Genomic DNA, 16,298 nt, shown 5'->3' with positions numbered 1-16,298 from the left:
AGCTGTTACAGCCTTTACCGATGCAGGAAAGAAGTCAAGGCGTGCTGCTGTCACTTGGCAAGAAAAAGGACAATGGAAACATCAAATCATCACAGCAGACCCTGCGGATAGTTTACAAACTTTGGAATTGTTGGCAGTAGTATGGGCAGTATCCAACTTACAGGGACCTTTAAATGTGGTTACAGAGTCTATGTATGTTGCAGGAGTAGCCAAACGAATAGAGGAAGCAGCAATTAAGGAAGTGAATAATAAACGATTGTATGAGTTGTTGGTACAATTAAGGAAAGCTCTACGGGAAAGAAATGCAGCTGAGTCAAAATTCAAACAGAGAGAGACGTAGCATACATGACTTAGACTGCAGCTCAATAGGAGATCCACAATTTTGGGGCACATTCAAACAAGTGGTTGTTTCAACTATCTTGCCGGGAGGATCTGCCAATAAGGCTATGAATTTAGCAAAGCAATTAGGGTGCTGGGCAAAGAGTGAACTGAACAAGACATCACAAATCCTAGACATGCTAACCACAGATGTGCAGAGTGTTAACCATGCTGTTTTGCAAAATAGAGCTGCCATAGATTTTTGCTTTTAGCACAAGGACATGGATGTGAAGAATTTGAGGGAATGTGTTGCATGAATCTGTCTGACCATTCGGTGTCCATTCACAGTAAGATAAAAGAAATACAACAGGGACTTCACAATCTGAAGGAAGAAGAAGGTTTAGGAATCGACGAATGGCTTAAAAGCTTAGGACTTGGACCGTGGCTAAGAAACTTTGTGATCTATGCCATAGGACTGCTGGGTGTAATTTTACTGTTTTTGCTGATTTTGCCTTGTGTTTTTAATTGCATTCAAAACATGGTCAGCCGTACAATAGCAAAAACCTGGCAAGCTAATTTCCTTGCACAAGAAGAAAACGGGGGAAATGTGGAGAGCTTTAATGTGGAGAGCTTTATTAATAGTGGGTTAGCTGAGAAAGGCCATGCTGACATATTGCCACTGGTCAAGCTGAGAAATCAGCAGTCAGCAAGCTGAAAGGAGATGTCAGCAGCTTGCAATCAGTGGCCTTGCTGTAACATGGAGAAAGGGAGTAGAGATTAGTCCTGAATATCTCCTAAGAATATGTAGAAAGTATCAAAAGTAGGACCATAGGAATGTAAAAGTAGGTGTAACTGCTGATATGTAACTAACCAATCCTGAGCTCAACTTTTGCAATATGCATGAAGTTAATTACGAACTGTATTTAACCCGCTGTGCTGATCAATAAAATTGGGCCTGTGATGATCAACTGGATGTCCTGGTCTCCTTCTGTCGACAACTATAGACATAGCCAATGCATTTTTCTCCATTCCTCTGGCAGCAGAATGCAGGCCTCAGTTTGCCTTCACATGGAGGGGAGTGCAGTACACCTGGAACCGATTGCCCCAGGGGTGGAAGCACAGCCCCACCATCTGCCATGGACTGATCCAGACTGCACTGGAAAAGGGTGAGGCTCTAGAACATCTGCAGTATATTGATGACATCATTGTGTGGGGGAACACAGCTGTGGAAGTGTTCGAGAAAGGGAAGGAAATTATCCAGATCCTCCTGGGAGCTGGTTTCGCCATTAAAAAGAGCAAAGTAAAGGGACCAGCTCGTGAGATTCAATTCCTGGGAGTGAAGTGGCAAGATGGACGGCGTCAGATTCCTACAGATGTCATCAACAAGATCACAGCAATGTCTCCACCCACCAGTAAGAAAGAGACACAAGCTTTCTTGGGTGCAATAGGTTTTTGGAGGATGCATATTCCTGAGTACAGTCAGATCGTGAGCCCTCTCTACCTGGTCACCCGCAAGAAGAACAATTTCCAGTGGGGCCCTGAGCAGCAACAGGCCTTTGTCCAGATCAAGCAGGAGATTGCTCATGCAGTAGCCCTTGGCCCAGTCAGGACAGGACCAGAGGTGAAGAATGTGCTCTACTCTGCAGCCGGGAACCATGGCTTGTCCTGGAGCCTTTGGCAGAAGGTGCCTGAGGAGACTCGGGGTCGACCACTGGGATTTTGGAGTCGAAGCTACAGAGGGGCTGAAGCCAACTATACTCCAACAGAGAAAGAAATCCTGGCTGCCTATGAAGGAGTCCAGGCTGCTTCGGAGGTAATAGGCACTGAAGCACAACTCCTCCTGGCACCCCGACTACCGGTGCTGGGGTGGATGTTCAAAGGCAAGGTTCCTTCCACTCACCATGCCACCAGTGCTACATGGAGCAAGTGGATTGCTCTCATCACTCAGCGCGCCCGTATAGGTAAACTGAATCGCCCTGGGATTTTGGAGGTCATTACAAATTGGCCCGAAGGTGAGAATTTTGGTGTCACAGATGAAGAGGAACAAGAACCAGTGACACGTGCTGAAGAGGCTCCTCCCTATAACCAACTGCCCCCAGAGGAAACACGCTACGCTCTTTTCACTGACGGTTCCTGTCGCATCGTAGGGATGAACTGGAAGTGGAAAGCAGCCGTATGGAGCCCCACACGACAGGTTGCACAAGCTACCGAAGGAGAAGGTGGATCAAGCCAATTTGCTGAACTCAAAGCTGTTCAACTGGCCCTAGACATTGCTGAGAGAGAGAAGTGGCCAAAGCTGTACCTCTACACTGATTCATGGATGGTAGCCAATGCTCTGTGGGGATGGCTGGAGAGGTGGAAAAAGGCTAACTGGCAGCATAGAGGGAAACCAATTTGGGCTGCTGATGAGTGGAAAAACATTGCTACCAGGGTAGGGAGGCTACCTGTGAAAGTCCGCCATGTAGATGCCCATGTACCCAAGAGTAGGGCCACCGAGGAGCACCAAAACAATGAGCAGGTAGACCAAGCTGCAAAGATAGGGGTGTCCAAAATAGACCTAGATTGGGAACATAAGGGAGAGTTATTCCTAGCTCGATGGGCCCATGATGCCTCAGGCCACCAGGGCAGAGATGCCACCTATAAGTGAGCACGAGACCGAGGGGTGGATCTAACCATGGACAGTATTTCTCGGGTTATCCATGACTGTGAGACGTGTGCTGGCATCAAGCAGGCCAAGCGACTGAAGCCCCTCTGGTACGGTGGGCGGTGGTCCAAGTACAAGTATGGGGAGGCCTGGCAGATTGACTACATCACACTGCCCCAGACACGCCAGGGCAAGCGCTACGTGCTGACCATGGTGGAGGCCACCACTGGATGGTTGGAAACCTACCCTGTGTCTCATGCTACAGCCCGGAACACCATCCTGGGCCTGGAAAAGCAAGTTCTGTGGAGACATGGCACCCCTGAGAGGATCGAGTCAGACAATGGGACTCATTTCAAGAACAGCCTTATCAACACCTGGGCTAGGGAACATGGCATTGAGTGGGTGTACCATATTCCCTACCATGCACCAGCTGCAGGGAAAGTGGAGAGGTACAATGGACTACTAAAAACCCAGTTGAAAGCTTTGGGTGGGGGATCTTTCAAGAATTGGGAGCAGCATCTGGCAAAAGCCACCTGGTTAGTTAACACCCGAGGTTCCACCAACCGAGCAGGTCCTGCCCAGTCTGAGTCCCTGAATGTAATAGAAGGGGACAAAGTCCCAGTGGTACATATCAGAGGTTTGTTAGGGAAGACTGTGTGGATCAATTCTGCCTCGAGTACAGACAAACCCATTCGTGGGGTTGTCTTTGCTCAGGGACCAGGTTGCACGTGGTGGATAATGCAAAGAGATGGAACAACACAATGTGTACCTCAGGGAGATCTGATTGTGGGGTAAGAATGATGTGCAATATCACTGTTCATTGGATGTTACTGCCATTGTCTGTACATTAAACCATACAGACATGAGATAGAAGGAAATGTGTAAGAGTTGAAGGTCTGGGCAAGTGGAAGATGGAGAAGGAAATGTGTAAGTGTCGAAGGTCTGAGCAAGTGATAGATGGAGCTTTAAGTGACTAAAGTGAAAAGGGGGAATCCTGCAGCTCTGTAATATAGGGCCTGGATTCAGTAGTCCAGTGTGGGGATGTGATGAAGGCATGATGGGTATTGCTTGTAATTTTGGGGGAACAGATAGAAATTTTGTATGAATAATGCATGATGTGTTGTAGTATGTTGATGATATGGGGATAAGGGGTGGAATGTCCTGGGGTGACGTTATGATGCTTGTATATCCCCATTCATCTGTTCTGTGCCTTTAAGACCGGCACTGAAGAGTGGAAGTTTTGTTTGGGTTTCTCTTATCAGGACACAGAGACAAGCAGTAGACAGAGCTGTTTTTTTTTTACTTCCAGCTTTGGGCTTGCTGCTTTTGCTTGCTGCTTTTGCTTGCTCTCTTTTTCTGCTCTTGCTTCTGCTCTGCTTTCTGCCTCTGCTTATTAGCTAGTTCTAGCTAAACAGTCCACATTGCTTCCTGGACTGTTTCTCCTCTCCTGTTCCTGTGACCATCTCGAACCTGCTCCGGACTGGGACCCGGGAACACCAAGGGTTCGGCTGCAGCGGCTGGCCCAGCGCCGGAGGGACTGAGAACAGAGCAACCACCCCCGAAAGAGACTTTCTGATTTTGCCATCTTTCTCAGAGCGGTGTCATCGGGTATTGTTCATTTTGTGTGCTGGGGGGTGCGGGGCCAGTCAAATAAACAGGTTCTTTCCACCTCTCTCCGAGGAATTTTTTCCCGGACCGGTTGGGGGGAGGGGCCATGTGGGTTTCGCTTTCTGGAGGGGCCCTCCTTTGCAGATTCTTTAACAAATTTGCCCTAAACCAGTACACATGTACAAAAGAGCTGTATGTGGAGCATTAGAAATATAAGCAAAGATAACATAACTAAAACCCAGACACCAAATTAAAATCACAGAAAATAATGGATATAAAAACTGATCTTCTTCTGTTCATAATAAAATATTGATCCTTATAGGAATTCAAGGACTCAATATAGTTCTGCATAAATATCTTTGTATCTCTTCTCTGCAAATTTTTCTCTTTCCATATCCAGCCAAAAACTTTCATCCATATCTTCAAGGCCCTACAAAATTCCACTCTTATCCACATCTTTTACCCTGCATCCCACTGCCTATTTCCTTAGCAACTAATTGGAATGCTTCTTTCTTAAATTTTCCCTTACATTCAGTTTTTCTCTTTCAAAACATTTGTTTGAAAGAGGTATCTACTTCTAAATCAAGTTTCTGCTGTAAAGAAGCAGCAAAAGGCAAAAAGCATTGCCCCCACCTTTTTTTTTGTTTTGAGAATGTGTTTCTTCAAAACACTGCACAGTTTAGTGAATGAAATAAATGAAATAGAAGCTTGTGAATCCATTTTATGTATATGAAACACATGGTGTGCATCTAGTATTGTTCCTTGCAGCTTGTTTCCATATATTCTCTCTCCCTGAATCCCTTTTTCACTAATTATCTTCTTACTCTGCCTCCATACATCCCTTTCAATGCTTTCTTTACTCTCATATTACTTGCATAATAGAGTTGAAACAAAAACCTCAGAAAAATCAAAAGGATTCTCTTCAGCCCAAATGATCTCACATTATTTGCCTTTGAGCTGGCATTCTACTCAGATTTCTATGTTACCCTGTAAATTCCTGCTATAAAGGAAACAATTAAAATTTATTTCTTCATAACCATTATAATCCTTTTTCAACAAGTTCCTGCTTTTATTCAGCCGTGTCTTCATTTAGCCAGAACCTCTGGCAGATAAAGATCACATTTGTACCTTGGCATAGAAACATCAAAGAAGCTTCTTCAGGAACATATCTCATGATTTAGTCCTAATTCACACAGACATTATTTTTTCCATGGCATCCAGAGTCATTTGCCTCACTTTCAGTGTTGCTCACAGAAATCAGTAACAACTCAAGTTGACTTTTAACCTGACCGTTCTGTTCGAACTGGAACACAACAGAGGCTAAATTGGAAACCCACATCACCATTTTTTCAATGGTTCTTGACAGTTTTACACTATACTATGGTCTATTACAAAAACATACACATTTTATCTTCTGGCTTTTTTAATATAGAAAACTGAGCCACAGAGAGTGGAACACAGCCCCTGATCACCAGGGTCACACTCATTTGCTTCCTTTTCCTTACCCAACAGACTGCATTCAGTTACACATAAGACAGAACATCTATCACACAGGCTAGTGTAAATTCTCTACTATAAGACATTTCATCTCATGGGAGGTATCAACTTGTGTTATTTTTTGGATACAAATCAGGTTTCAGAATTAATAACATTTTTGTGTAGTAAATTTCTGAGGTTTCACTCTTGTCTTCCTCAGCTGGCTTGAAGAAAAGGGATGGTTCAAGGTTATCACTTCATTCAAAGTTCTGTGGTGATTCTGTGTAACTTCTATTTATTTGTCTTATAGTTTTAATATCTTCCTGTATCTCCAAAGCTTCAGATGAAATTGTTCTTAAACTGTCAAAACAACAGGCCTGATGCAGTAATTTATAAAACAAAGTTTTATACATTCTACAAAACAACAGGGGAAGTTTGTTGGGGAATTTTTGTATCAAGTTCTCCTTGAAACTTGATACAACATGTAGTGTGAGAGAGATGAAGGAGATCTAGAGACAATAACTTCATTTTCTGTAAGAACAACAAAACTTGAACAATGTAACTTCAGAAACAGAACACAAGGATAAAGAATTTTATCACAGAATTGAAAATAGGATGTAATAACCTGGAAATGGAAGAGCATTTGGGATAGGCTTGTTGCAGGCATGTAGTATTTTACTACAGTGATTGTCTGATAAATTTTCTGAGGCAAATTTAGGTGCATAAATCCTCTGCTTTTCTATGACAAATAGCATTCAAACACTGCTGAGAGACAAAGGGCCACTGTCTCAGAAAAACCAAAGTTTGCATCTTAAGGGGTTTGATCAGCAATGCTTTGTTGGTGTCCCATAAATAATGAGCAAAAAATTCTGAAAAAAGAGGAAATTAATGCAGACAGATCGTTGTTAGGTATTATGATATTCCAGAAGAACAATTAAGGTTGTATAGAGCTGTGTTGGCCACGGCTCTGATTTACAGAAGCTTCCCCAAAATATCTTTACAAAACAAGAGTGCAGTGGTTCTGTTTCTATTGGAAGCAATACTTCCTTACCATCCAACCAAAGAGATTACAGGAAATTCTGTGTGCAAGAAAGGGGAGAAACAGCAATCACAAAAATAGAGCAATTAAAGTCATTAATACACTCCTCCAGCTAATTATATTGCCTATGTTTTTCTTATCCACTAGCTCAATTAATTTTAAGGGAAATCTATTTGTGTGTTCTTGTTTCAGACATTATTTGAGTTAGTCAATCAGTTCTTTTGGACCTCTCATGTTTCCTGGTTCTATATCATACTGAAGAGTAGCACCTGGAAGAATTTAATTATTTCTGGTTTTGTATTATTTATTGTTTTTGCAATTTTATGAAGCTGAAAAAATAACTTCACATTAGTTTATAATAGATCTGGTTCCCTTTAAGTGCTGAATATTTAAAGTGAGCATGATTTTGCATAAGTATCAGAAAGTCATTTTAATTAACATAATGATGATTCTCATTCCTAAGGCTTACAGATTTTAACATTTTATAAAATGGCAAGGAAACAGAATTGAGTGATGACCGTAAACAGAAATAAAAGCAGTTCCCAACTGCCTGCTCACAATTCACAAATTCTTCTTTTTTTTGCCAGAATTTTCTGTTATTGTCCTAATTATATTAAGAAATGGCAGTAGGAGAGTTTATTTATGAGATAAAAATTGTGCTGTATTTTTTCTCTTTTTTAATGGACCCAGTCATATCCTTGTATATCAACAAGAATATTTGACCTTCTTCATTAAAATGCCTGGCATTATTTCAGCTCAATAATGGAAATAAACAATACATCAAATCTCTCCCATGCTTCACTCATAAATAAAAAAACAAACAGGCGGATGTAAACAAAAATTATGCAGATGACAAAATAATCCATTTAAGACTTTCAGTTCTCCTCTGATGCTTTATACTTTGACTTCTACTAGTCTCTTCCACCAGGAGCTCTCACCCCCTAACAAAAAAAAACAATAACCCATAACAAAGTGTCTCAATTCTTGGTTCACCCCCTTGTTAACAAGTTCATTTTGTCATTGATCACTGCTTTCATCAACTCTTAATCCAAAACAAACACTTTGTTATCCTTTCTTTTATTGCATAGGAAGAAAATCTAATTTATATAGGTATAATTTTTTCATCCTCAAGGATAATTTCAAAAATAATGCCACAGTAATTCTGACAATACAGAAATGGCTTAAGTAGGATATAGGGCCATCTTCATCATTATTACCCTCTTCATACTGCTTCCAGTATTAATCTGCTACACTTTATCAGCAATCATATTAACACCTCTGGATGAGTGATCAAGTCTATTTGTCTCCAAAGATTTCTTTGGTCATACCCAATCTTATTGACCTTATATCTTAAAGGTGAGCCTCCTGATCCAGATCCATCACATTAAATGGGAATTTAGTGTAATCCATAGCACTGGCTAACAGAAAATCCTGCTGGGGATGGAAAATAATGTGTGTTTGAATATGTTTTTATTCTTTGCTGGTTTCAAAGAGCTGCTTTAAAGAAATGAAAGAAAATAGAGCCTTTTGAATATTCTGATGAGTTTCAGGAATATTAGGTAGTTGCTATAAAGTTATTATTAACAGTCAAACAAAGGGTACAGATACACTTTGTATAATGATGCCAATGTACATTATGGATTAGCACATCTGGAAAATGTTATTTCCCTCTCAGGTGCAGTTGAACTCTCCATCTGTTTAGTCTGAGTTCAGAATGGCTCTAAACCCTGGTCACAACATAAACCAACCTTGTACCTGTGCTACCCTACAGAAGCTGGGCAGCACTGTTCCCCTCAAGGAAAATGTCATGAAACCTTCCCAGAAATAAGAATTCGGAGCAAGGAGCTAAGACCAGCTGCTGGGCTGTGAGGAGAGCAATGAATTAATAAAGATGAGAGAAGTTAATGAGAAACATTCAGCCCTCATGGCTGGCTTATGAGATAAACTGAAGCAATTGAAAGGGAAAGGTTACAAAGGACCACTACAAACACACAATGTTCTGAATGTTAAATGTCAGTCAAACTTCCAGAACTGATTCGTGAATGTTTGATTTTCTTTTTTCAGAAGACTGTGGAAAATTAAATGTGTTTGTATTCCCCACTGAATACTTAACCTAAAAAACAGCAAATTACCCTTGTTTGGATGAATCTCAGCTCTTAAATTTCCTTTAGTGAAAAAGACATCTTTAGAGCCATATGTAAGAATACAGCTGAAAAATACATTTAGGGTGAAAATATGCACGTCATGTCACTGAAATTTATTTTTAAAAAGGACCATATACTATTTGCTACTTGTTATGTCTAAAATATTAAGCTTTCATTATTTGATCCCTGAAACTTTGCTGGCTTCTGAACAAGAAATTATGTCATTGGAGCTAGAAAACTTTTAGATTGCACCCTCTTTCTTAAGAAATTGTAGTAGCTTTCTGTGTCAAGTGCACTCCTCCATATTGGATGAAATTGAATTTTTTATGTAAAAGACCTGTTTGAAGATTTTTCACTTCAAAAGAATTTATACTTGTCCAAATAATTTAAATACTGAAACACAGTATTAGCTGTTTTAATCTGATCTGCCAGTAATTATCATAATTTATCCTTGGGTGTAAAAACTGCTTACTACTCTTCACACAGGCACTCTGATGAATCACTCTTTCAGAAGAGAAAAAAATGAAGAACAGTGTGCCAGACTGTTATCTTAAAGGTTTAGGCTTTTATTTATGTTATTACTGGTAGACTGCAGAAAAGCTCAGATAGTACCATTTAATTTGCTTCCCAACAGGCCTCAAATTCATCTATCAATAATGGCATTAAAATGTCATTGAAAAGGATGAAAAGCACTGTGTTAAAAATGATTTTACTACCGAGGGTGCAAAGCATTTCATTACCAGACTTCTTACTTAAAAAGATGCAATGCCCCAAATCAATGTCTTGTACACCATGTGCAGCAGCCAGTGTGAATAAATTATTCCTATGAATAAAACAAGAACTAGACATCATGAATCTGCAAGACTTTCAAAATGCTGTCTCAGCTTGCTCACTGCATCTTTTTCTTGTCAATTCACAGGCCAACATTTGGAGGGAAATAGCCCAGGTGTGTTTAAGGCAGCCCACTCATTCATGACCAGCCAATAATGAGCTAAATCTGTTACTCTATGATAAAAATAAGTTTTTAAAAAGTGCTTTTTTATCTTGATGGACAGCTGTCCTCAAAAGGCTGAATACATTTTCATAATAGCATTTACAGTTCTCCAAAGATGAAAGAATGTACACTGACAACTTCACATATTTTTGCTTTACTGGATTTATCACTATCACTGTGTAATATGGGTATGTAAGATGATAATATGCCCAGGAAATAATTTATCTTTGACACTGCAATATGAGTAAATAAAAAATTTAGAAAAGCAATTATGAATATCAGCCAATCAGTAAGCATATGCTCTGCAAACTCTATTAAACAGTTCAACTTCAGATCTTCTATTTTAAAAGCTTTCAGAAATAAAATCTATTTAAAGACAGTAATTGTTGATAGGAGATTACATTGATCAATGTGCATGTTTGCATGAAAATTGGCCTCATAGGAAGGATGTAATGCATCTTGATTTACCTTTTACAGCTATTCACTTTTTCTGTTATTTGGCGGGACATTTTCTGTAACATGGTATTCCTGCACAGCCTCTGTTGGAACAGACTGTAAATGGCAGAAAAGGGACACAAAAGCCAAGTTTGCCTGCCCTTCCAACTGATTACCTGATAGACTGCAATTCAGCAACATCTGTAAACTCATCTTTTACCACTTTGAACAAAGTCAGGGTGCAGGTGAAATCCCTTCCCTTATCTACAGCTAAGTTAAACACACATTAGTCTGTCTCATGTTATGTGTCATAATTTTTAAATAACATTTTCCTTATAAAGGATGATGACTTTGAACCCAAAATGGAATGTTAAGTTTCCAAGGTGCACAATTTTAAAAATTTTTGTGACTATGACTGATAACAGAAATACTGATGATACAGCAGTAGGAAGTACTCTTTCCTTACTACTTATTTGTTGTGCCATTCTCTTTGAAGGAGAGGTATATTTTGAACAGCTGCAGTATCTGAATAAATTGATTTTCACTGTGTTCTCAGCAGATTAACAGTAAGTGGAAGCTATCCTTTTACAAAGCTTTATCACTTCTTTCAAAAAGTCCTCCTTCTTCAATCCATTCTGATACCAATATTGACCTGCTGATGGGAATGCATCTTATAAACCTGCAGATAAATGTCTCCTGGCAATGCTTACACAGATGTATTTTTTCTAACTGAAGACTTTGTGCAAGCTCTCTTTTAAAGGAAAGATTGTGTGCATGCAAGCCTCACAGCCAGGACAAATTTTAAAAAATGGAAGGTTCAGGTTTATAAGTGCCCATAGCTGTAGACAAAAAGTTAAACAAATGATAGAAATATGAACAGGGACCATTTGCCTAAACCTCACTCATTGTCATGGCAGAGCTGCACATCTGGTGAAGCAGTTATTTGAAATTTTTATAAAACAGCATAACATCAAAACTACTCTCACCATCAGTGACTTCTGGGGTGCTGGACAACTCTTCTGTGTCCACCGAGGCAGAGTTCCCCGCATCAGGCAGGTCAGTGGCACCAGGCATGACTCCAATCAGCAGCAGCTCCACCCTCTGCTCCAGCCTCTGCCTGGCCTGGCAGCGGATCACAACTACACAAAAGGAAAAAAATCTTATTTGCAAAGAGCTGGCATCTGGATTTTAACACAGAAATTAAACATAGAAGTTAAATGTGCTCAGATAAAGACAGAATTCCAGTAAGGAGCAAGACAACTAAAAGCTTCTCCCAACCTCCACTTTCTATTGTTCTGTTGTGGTGAAGTAGTAGAAAATACTGGAAGTAAATAAAAATGTGTTCAGTTAGTTCCCAACAGCACTTGATAATTTCTCTCTTATCTTTAATCATTAAATTTATCTTCATTTTGAGTTCAACTGCTAATAGGAATTATGGCATAGTTTGAATATGCTATTAAGAAAGGAAGACAAACAAAACCAAAAAGAAAATAAAAGGTTTTATGATTAAATTAAAGAATATTAAGTTACTCTTTGCTTTCTTAATTTAAGAATACTGTTGTTAAAACTTCAACTTTAATAGAAATATTCCAGAACAAAAAGCATTCTTGCATGAGTTTCTGTTTGAAGAATCATAGAACTTCTTTCAGTTCAGTAAGTGATTTTAATTTACTGCTTCCAAAGTATGTCTTTTTCATTACAAAGTTGTTAGGTTTTAGCTTTTACACTAGTTTTTATAAAGCTTTTTTCAATAGGGTTTTTTTTTGTTCTTTTTTGCCTTTTCTTATTTAATAGCACAGAAAAAGAAGGAAATTAAGCACAGAAAAAGAAGGAAATTACATAACAGTGCTGAAAAAAAAATGTTTTCCCAAAGACCTAGAACATCCTAGAGCTCTGGGAATCAACATGAAAAAGAACAGCTGACCCCATACTTTTTAGTTTCAAGATCTCTAAGTCATTTTCATCAGAGTTTGACCCAATGTTTCTTCAAAAATTACCTCTGAAGTTAACATAAGGAATTAATGATCAATAATTTGGAACCATATTGTGGTGAATCAATATGCAGTGTTTAAAAAAAGAACGAAACCCCTTTTTTATATCATTTTTATTTAGCTTCAACTTTCAGTTCTGGCACTTTATTTACTCTGCAAAATAGATAACTACATAAGTTCAGGTAATTTCCTTTCTCTCTTGGTCTTTCCCTGTTTAACAGAGTGTAAGTAATTTCTAGATATCTCTTAGAATTTCCATGAGGGAGAGTTACTGAAATAGGTTAAACACAGATCTTTTTGTTTAAATGTCTGACCTTATATAAATATAGTTTTAAATCTATATTTAAAAATAGATTACATTCTCTGTATTCCACTAATTTACCAAATGTTTCAGATTACTGTGCGCACATTGTGTCATTTTCTGTTCTACAGTTCATCTTACTATAAAAATTGATTTTACATTTTCTTTTTTCCAAAATGGCTGAATAATATTTATGAATAAAATTCATAGATATCTAGGATTTGACTGGACAAGTCCCTGAGCAAGCTGCCCTTGAGCGGGTGCTTGGATTAGAGGAGCCCCAGTGGGCCCCTCCAATTAAAATTGCTGTATGCTTCTTTGACTCTACACTCTACAAGAATTAAAAGAATATTCTGGATGACCCTCCATTTGTAATCAATTCTATAAGATAGCCAGGATATCACCTACTTAACATGTACTACACGGGTTGTGACCACTGATCATTTTAATTGGTCTCATGAGATAGAAAGCCAAGTGACTTCTAGAAATTTAAGTATATTAAGATGCAAATAAGAATGACCCAAAGATGAACTCTTAATACACCAGCAAAGCAGCTTGGGTTTTTGACACAGAAACTTGTAGCCTCCAGGCAATTCTAATAAATGTCTGCACTTAGAGAGAGGACAATACTCTTGATCATTATCTTTTTTTTTTTTTTTTTAAGTATATTTCTTTTTATTATCTGCTTTGGATTTATATATTTCAATGCAAGTTTTCTAAATGCCCAATTATAACTGAAAACCATAGGCTTTCAGAATCAAGGTGGAATGGAAAATTACATAAACACACTTAAAACCACCTATTTCTGTTTTCTGGGACATTCTTCAAAGACCTAAATTTTCCTTGGGAAAAAATATTAGCCCAACATAACATACTGATGGCCAAAGAACTAAATTAATGCAATGCATTTTTATGTATTACAAACATTTATTGAACATAAACTAATGGATAACAGGTATAAATATGCTACAATTTGGTTCTGTTGTTTTAAAAAAGCATTTAGGAATTTGAAATTACTTAAGGGTTGATAGTATGTGACCTTCTGATCATACACAGAAGTGATGTCACCTAAGCAATTCATGAATGCTAAACATTTTAATTCATAACTTCTACAGAAAGCATTGGGTCCTGCACTTGGGGCACAACCACTCCAGGCAATGCCCCAGGCTTGGGCAAGAATGGCTGGAAAGCTGCCCAGGGGAGGATCTGGGGATGTTGATGAAAAATAGGCTGAACATGAACTCAGATGCGCCCAGGTAGCCAAGAAGGCCAATGGAGCCTGGCCTGGATCAGGAACAGGAGCCTGGCTTGGATCAGGAACAGGGACCTGGCCTGGATCAGGAACAGGAGCCTGGCCTGGATCAGGAACAGGGACCTAGCCTGGATCAGGATCAGAAACCTGGCTTGGATCAGGAACAGGAACCTGGCCTGGATCAAGAACAGGCAACAGTGCAGCCAGCAGGACCAGGACAGTGACTGTCCCCCTGTACTGGGCACTGGTGAGGCCTCACCTCGAGAGCTGTGTCCAGTTCTGGGCCCCTCAGTTCAGGAGAGACATTGAGGGGCTGGAGGGAGCCCAGAGAAGGACAGTGGAGCTGGGGAAGAGTCTCTAGATTAGGAGGGTGACTGGGGGAGCTGGGGTGTCTAGCTTGGAGAAAAAAAGGTTCAGGAGAGACCACCTCCATCTCCAGAACCATCTGGAAGGAAGGTGTAGCCAGGTGGGAGTTAATCACTCCTCCCAAGCACAAGTGACAGACAAGAGGAAATGGCCTCAAGTTGTGCCAAGGGAGGTTTAAATTGGATATTGAGAAAAATTTCTTCATGGAAAGGGTGGCCAGGTGATGGAACAAGGTGCCCAGAGAACTGGGGGGATCATCACACCTAAAAATATTCAGAAACCACAGAGATGTGATAGTTAGGGACACGATTTAGTGGTTACACAGAGTTAATGGTTGGACTCAATGATCTTAGAGGTCTTTTCAACCTTAATGATTCTGTGATTTCAATGAAAGCAACAGCCCAATAAAAGGGAGATTTATCTTGAGGAGTGCCACTGAATTACACAACAAACACCCACATTAATATACATGGTTCTAATGCTAATAAGACTCATTAAAGCCATCATTTTGGGCAACAGCTGATTACATGACAATATTCTGCTTCATTCCTTAAGGTATTAAAGTACAAATTAATGAGATGAAAGCTCTAATTAATACCACATCATTGGCATTTGTCTACAAGTAAAGAGTTCTTAAGCAATATAAATTAATGGCAGTACAAATATCTATGTTTTTTCGGAAATTGTCCCTGTATCTTAATACATTTAATGTAGAAAGGTATTATATTCACTGATTCAATCCACAAAAAGTGAGCTGAAAGGACAAGCTGGTATAGAATTGGTCCCACATTTACACATTGAGCTGTTGTTTCAGGGTTATAGATTTAAAAAGCTGATCACAACTTTCTGTTTCATAGCTCTGGAATTATATCACACCTTAAAAATACAAATGGTCAAATATATAAGCATTTACTATGCTCAAATAAGCAAGAAACCTCCAAGAATGTCACTCATCTTTTAATGCAAGTTTACTTCTAAAGAGCAAGGGGAGAACTTACTGGATATGCAAGAAGTCTACCTTTGAACCAGTCCTTTGCTCAGCTTACCTTCAGTTCTCAAACTCAGGATTAATTGGGATACTGAAGGGCACAGCCCTTAAGATTTACAACTGCCTCTAATTCCTTTTATCCACAATAAGAATAAAGTCATGATCTAGATTTGCTTTGGAAGTGGGAGAAGATTTTATTTTTAATATGTGATGTTATCTTTTTTTAAGGTACTGCTGCAAATTCTTGTGATCAAGCAGGTGAGAATATAAGTGACTATTTGATTTTCTTACATATTCTTAGATATATTGCTCAAGCTTTTTTCAAGCATTACCTACCTGATTTCTGCTGTGGTGCTTCAGGTGTTCCATTAATGGGATAGATCCAGAGTATTCCCTGAGTTTCGCCATTCTCTGCTACAATAACATTTCTAGAAAAATACAAGTATCAATTAGACTGCTGAAAATTCCGTTTCCAAAGTAATCTAGACTTAAGAGTTGTTGGAAAGGTTAGACTCTATCCTATTGTATGCTGTAATGCTAACCATATCTAAGAAAAATATGAAATAAAATCCAGCTAAATATATCAGCTATAAATTATATCAGCTACAACTTAGATCCACTTAGTGTATTCAAACATTATAGATCTGCAAACATGTGGCCTGATCTGCATTTTGTCAGGTTATGTTTACATTGAGATAAGATTTCTGCAGTTTATGAATGACATAAAAATATCAGGATGTAA

General features: G+C 39.1%; 1 protein-coding gene across 4 annotated transcripts in view; it reads right to left on the bottom strand.

Annotated features, from left to right (window-relative positions):
* Positions 1–16,298, bottom strand: part of CFAP47 (cilia and flagella associated protein 47) — a 274,906-nt gene that overhangs the window by 35,283 nt on the left and 223,325 nt on the right. For all 4 annotated transcript variants that reach the window (XM_026791865.2, XM_074534560.1, XM_074534558.1 and 1 more), the window contains 2 exons: positions 15,893–15,984; positions 11,645–11,797 (listed from right to left, as the gene is read on the bottom strand). In XM_026791865.2, the coding sequence (XP_026647666.2) occupies positions 11,645–11,797; positions 15,893–15,984 (245 nt within the window). The remainder of the gene's footprint in view (positions 1–11,644; positions 11,798–15,892; positions 15,985–16,298) is intronic.

The sequence above is a fragment of the Zonotrichia albicollis genome, chromosome 2 (assembly GCF_047830755.1).
Source record: "Zonotrichia albicollis isolate bZonAlb1 chromosome 2, bZonAlb1.hap1, whole genome shotgun sequence".
Taxonomy (NCBI): Eukaryota; Metazoa; Chordata; class Aves; order Passeriformes; family Passerellidae; genus Zonotrichia; species Zonotrichia albicollis.
The sequence above is the reverse complement of the archived record's forward strand: the minus strand, read 5'-3'. Positions and strand labels throughout refer to the sequence as shown.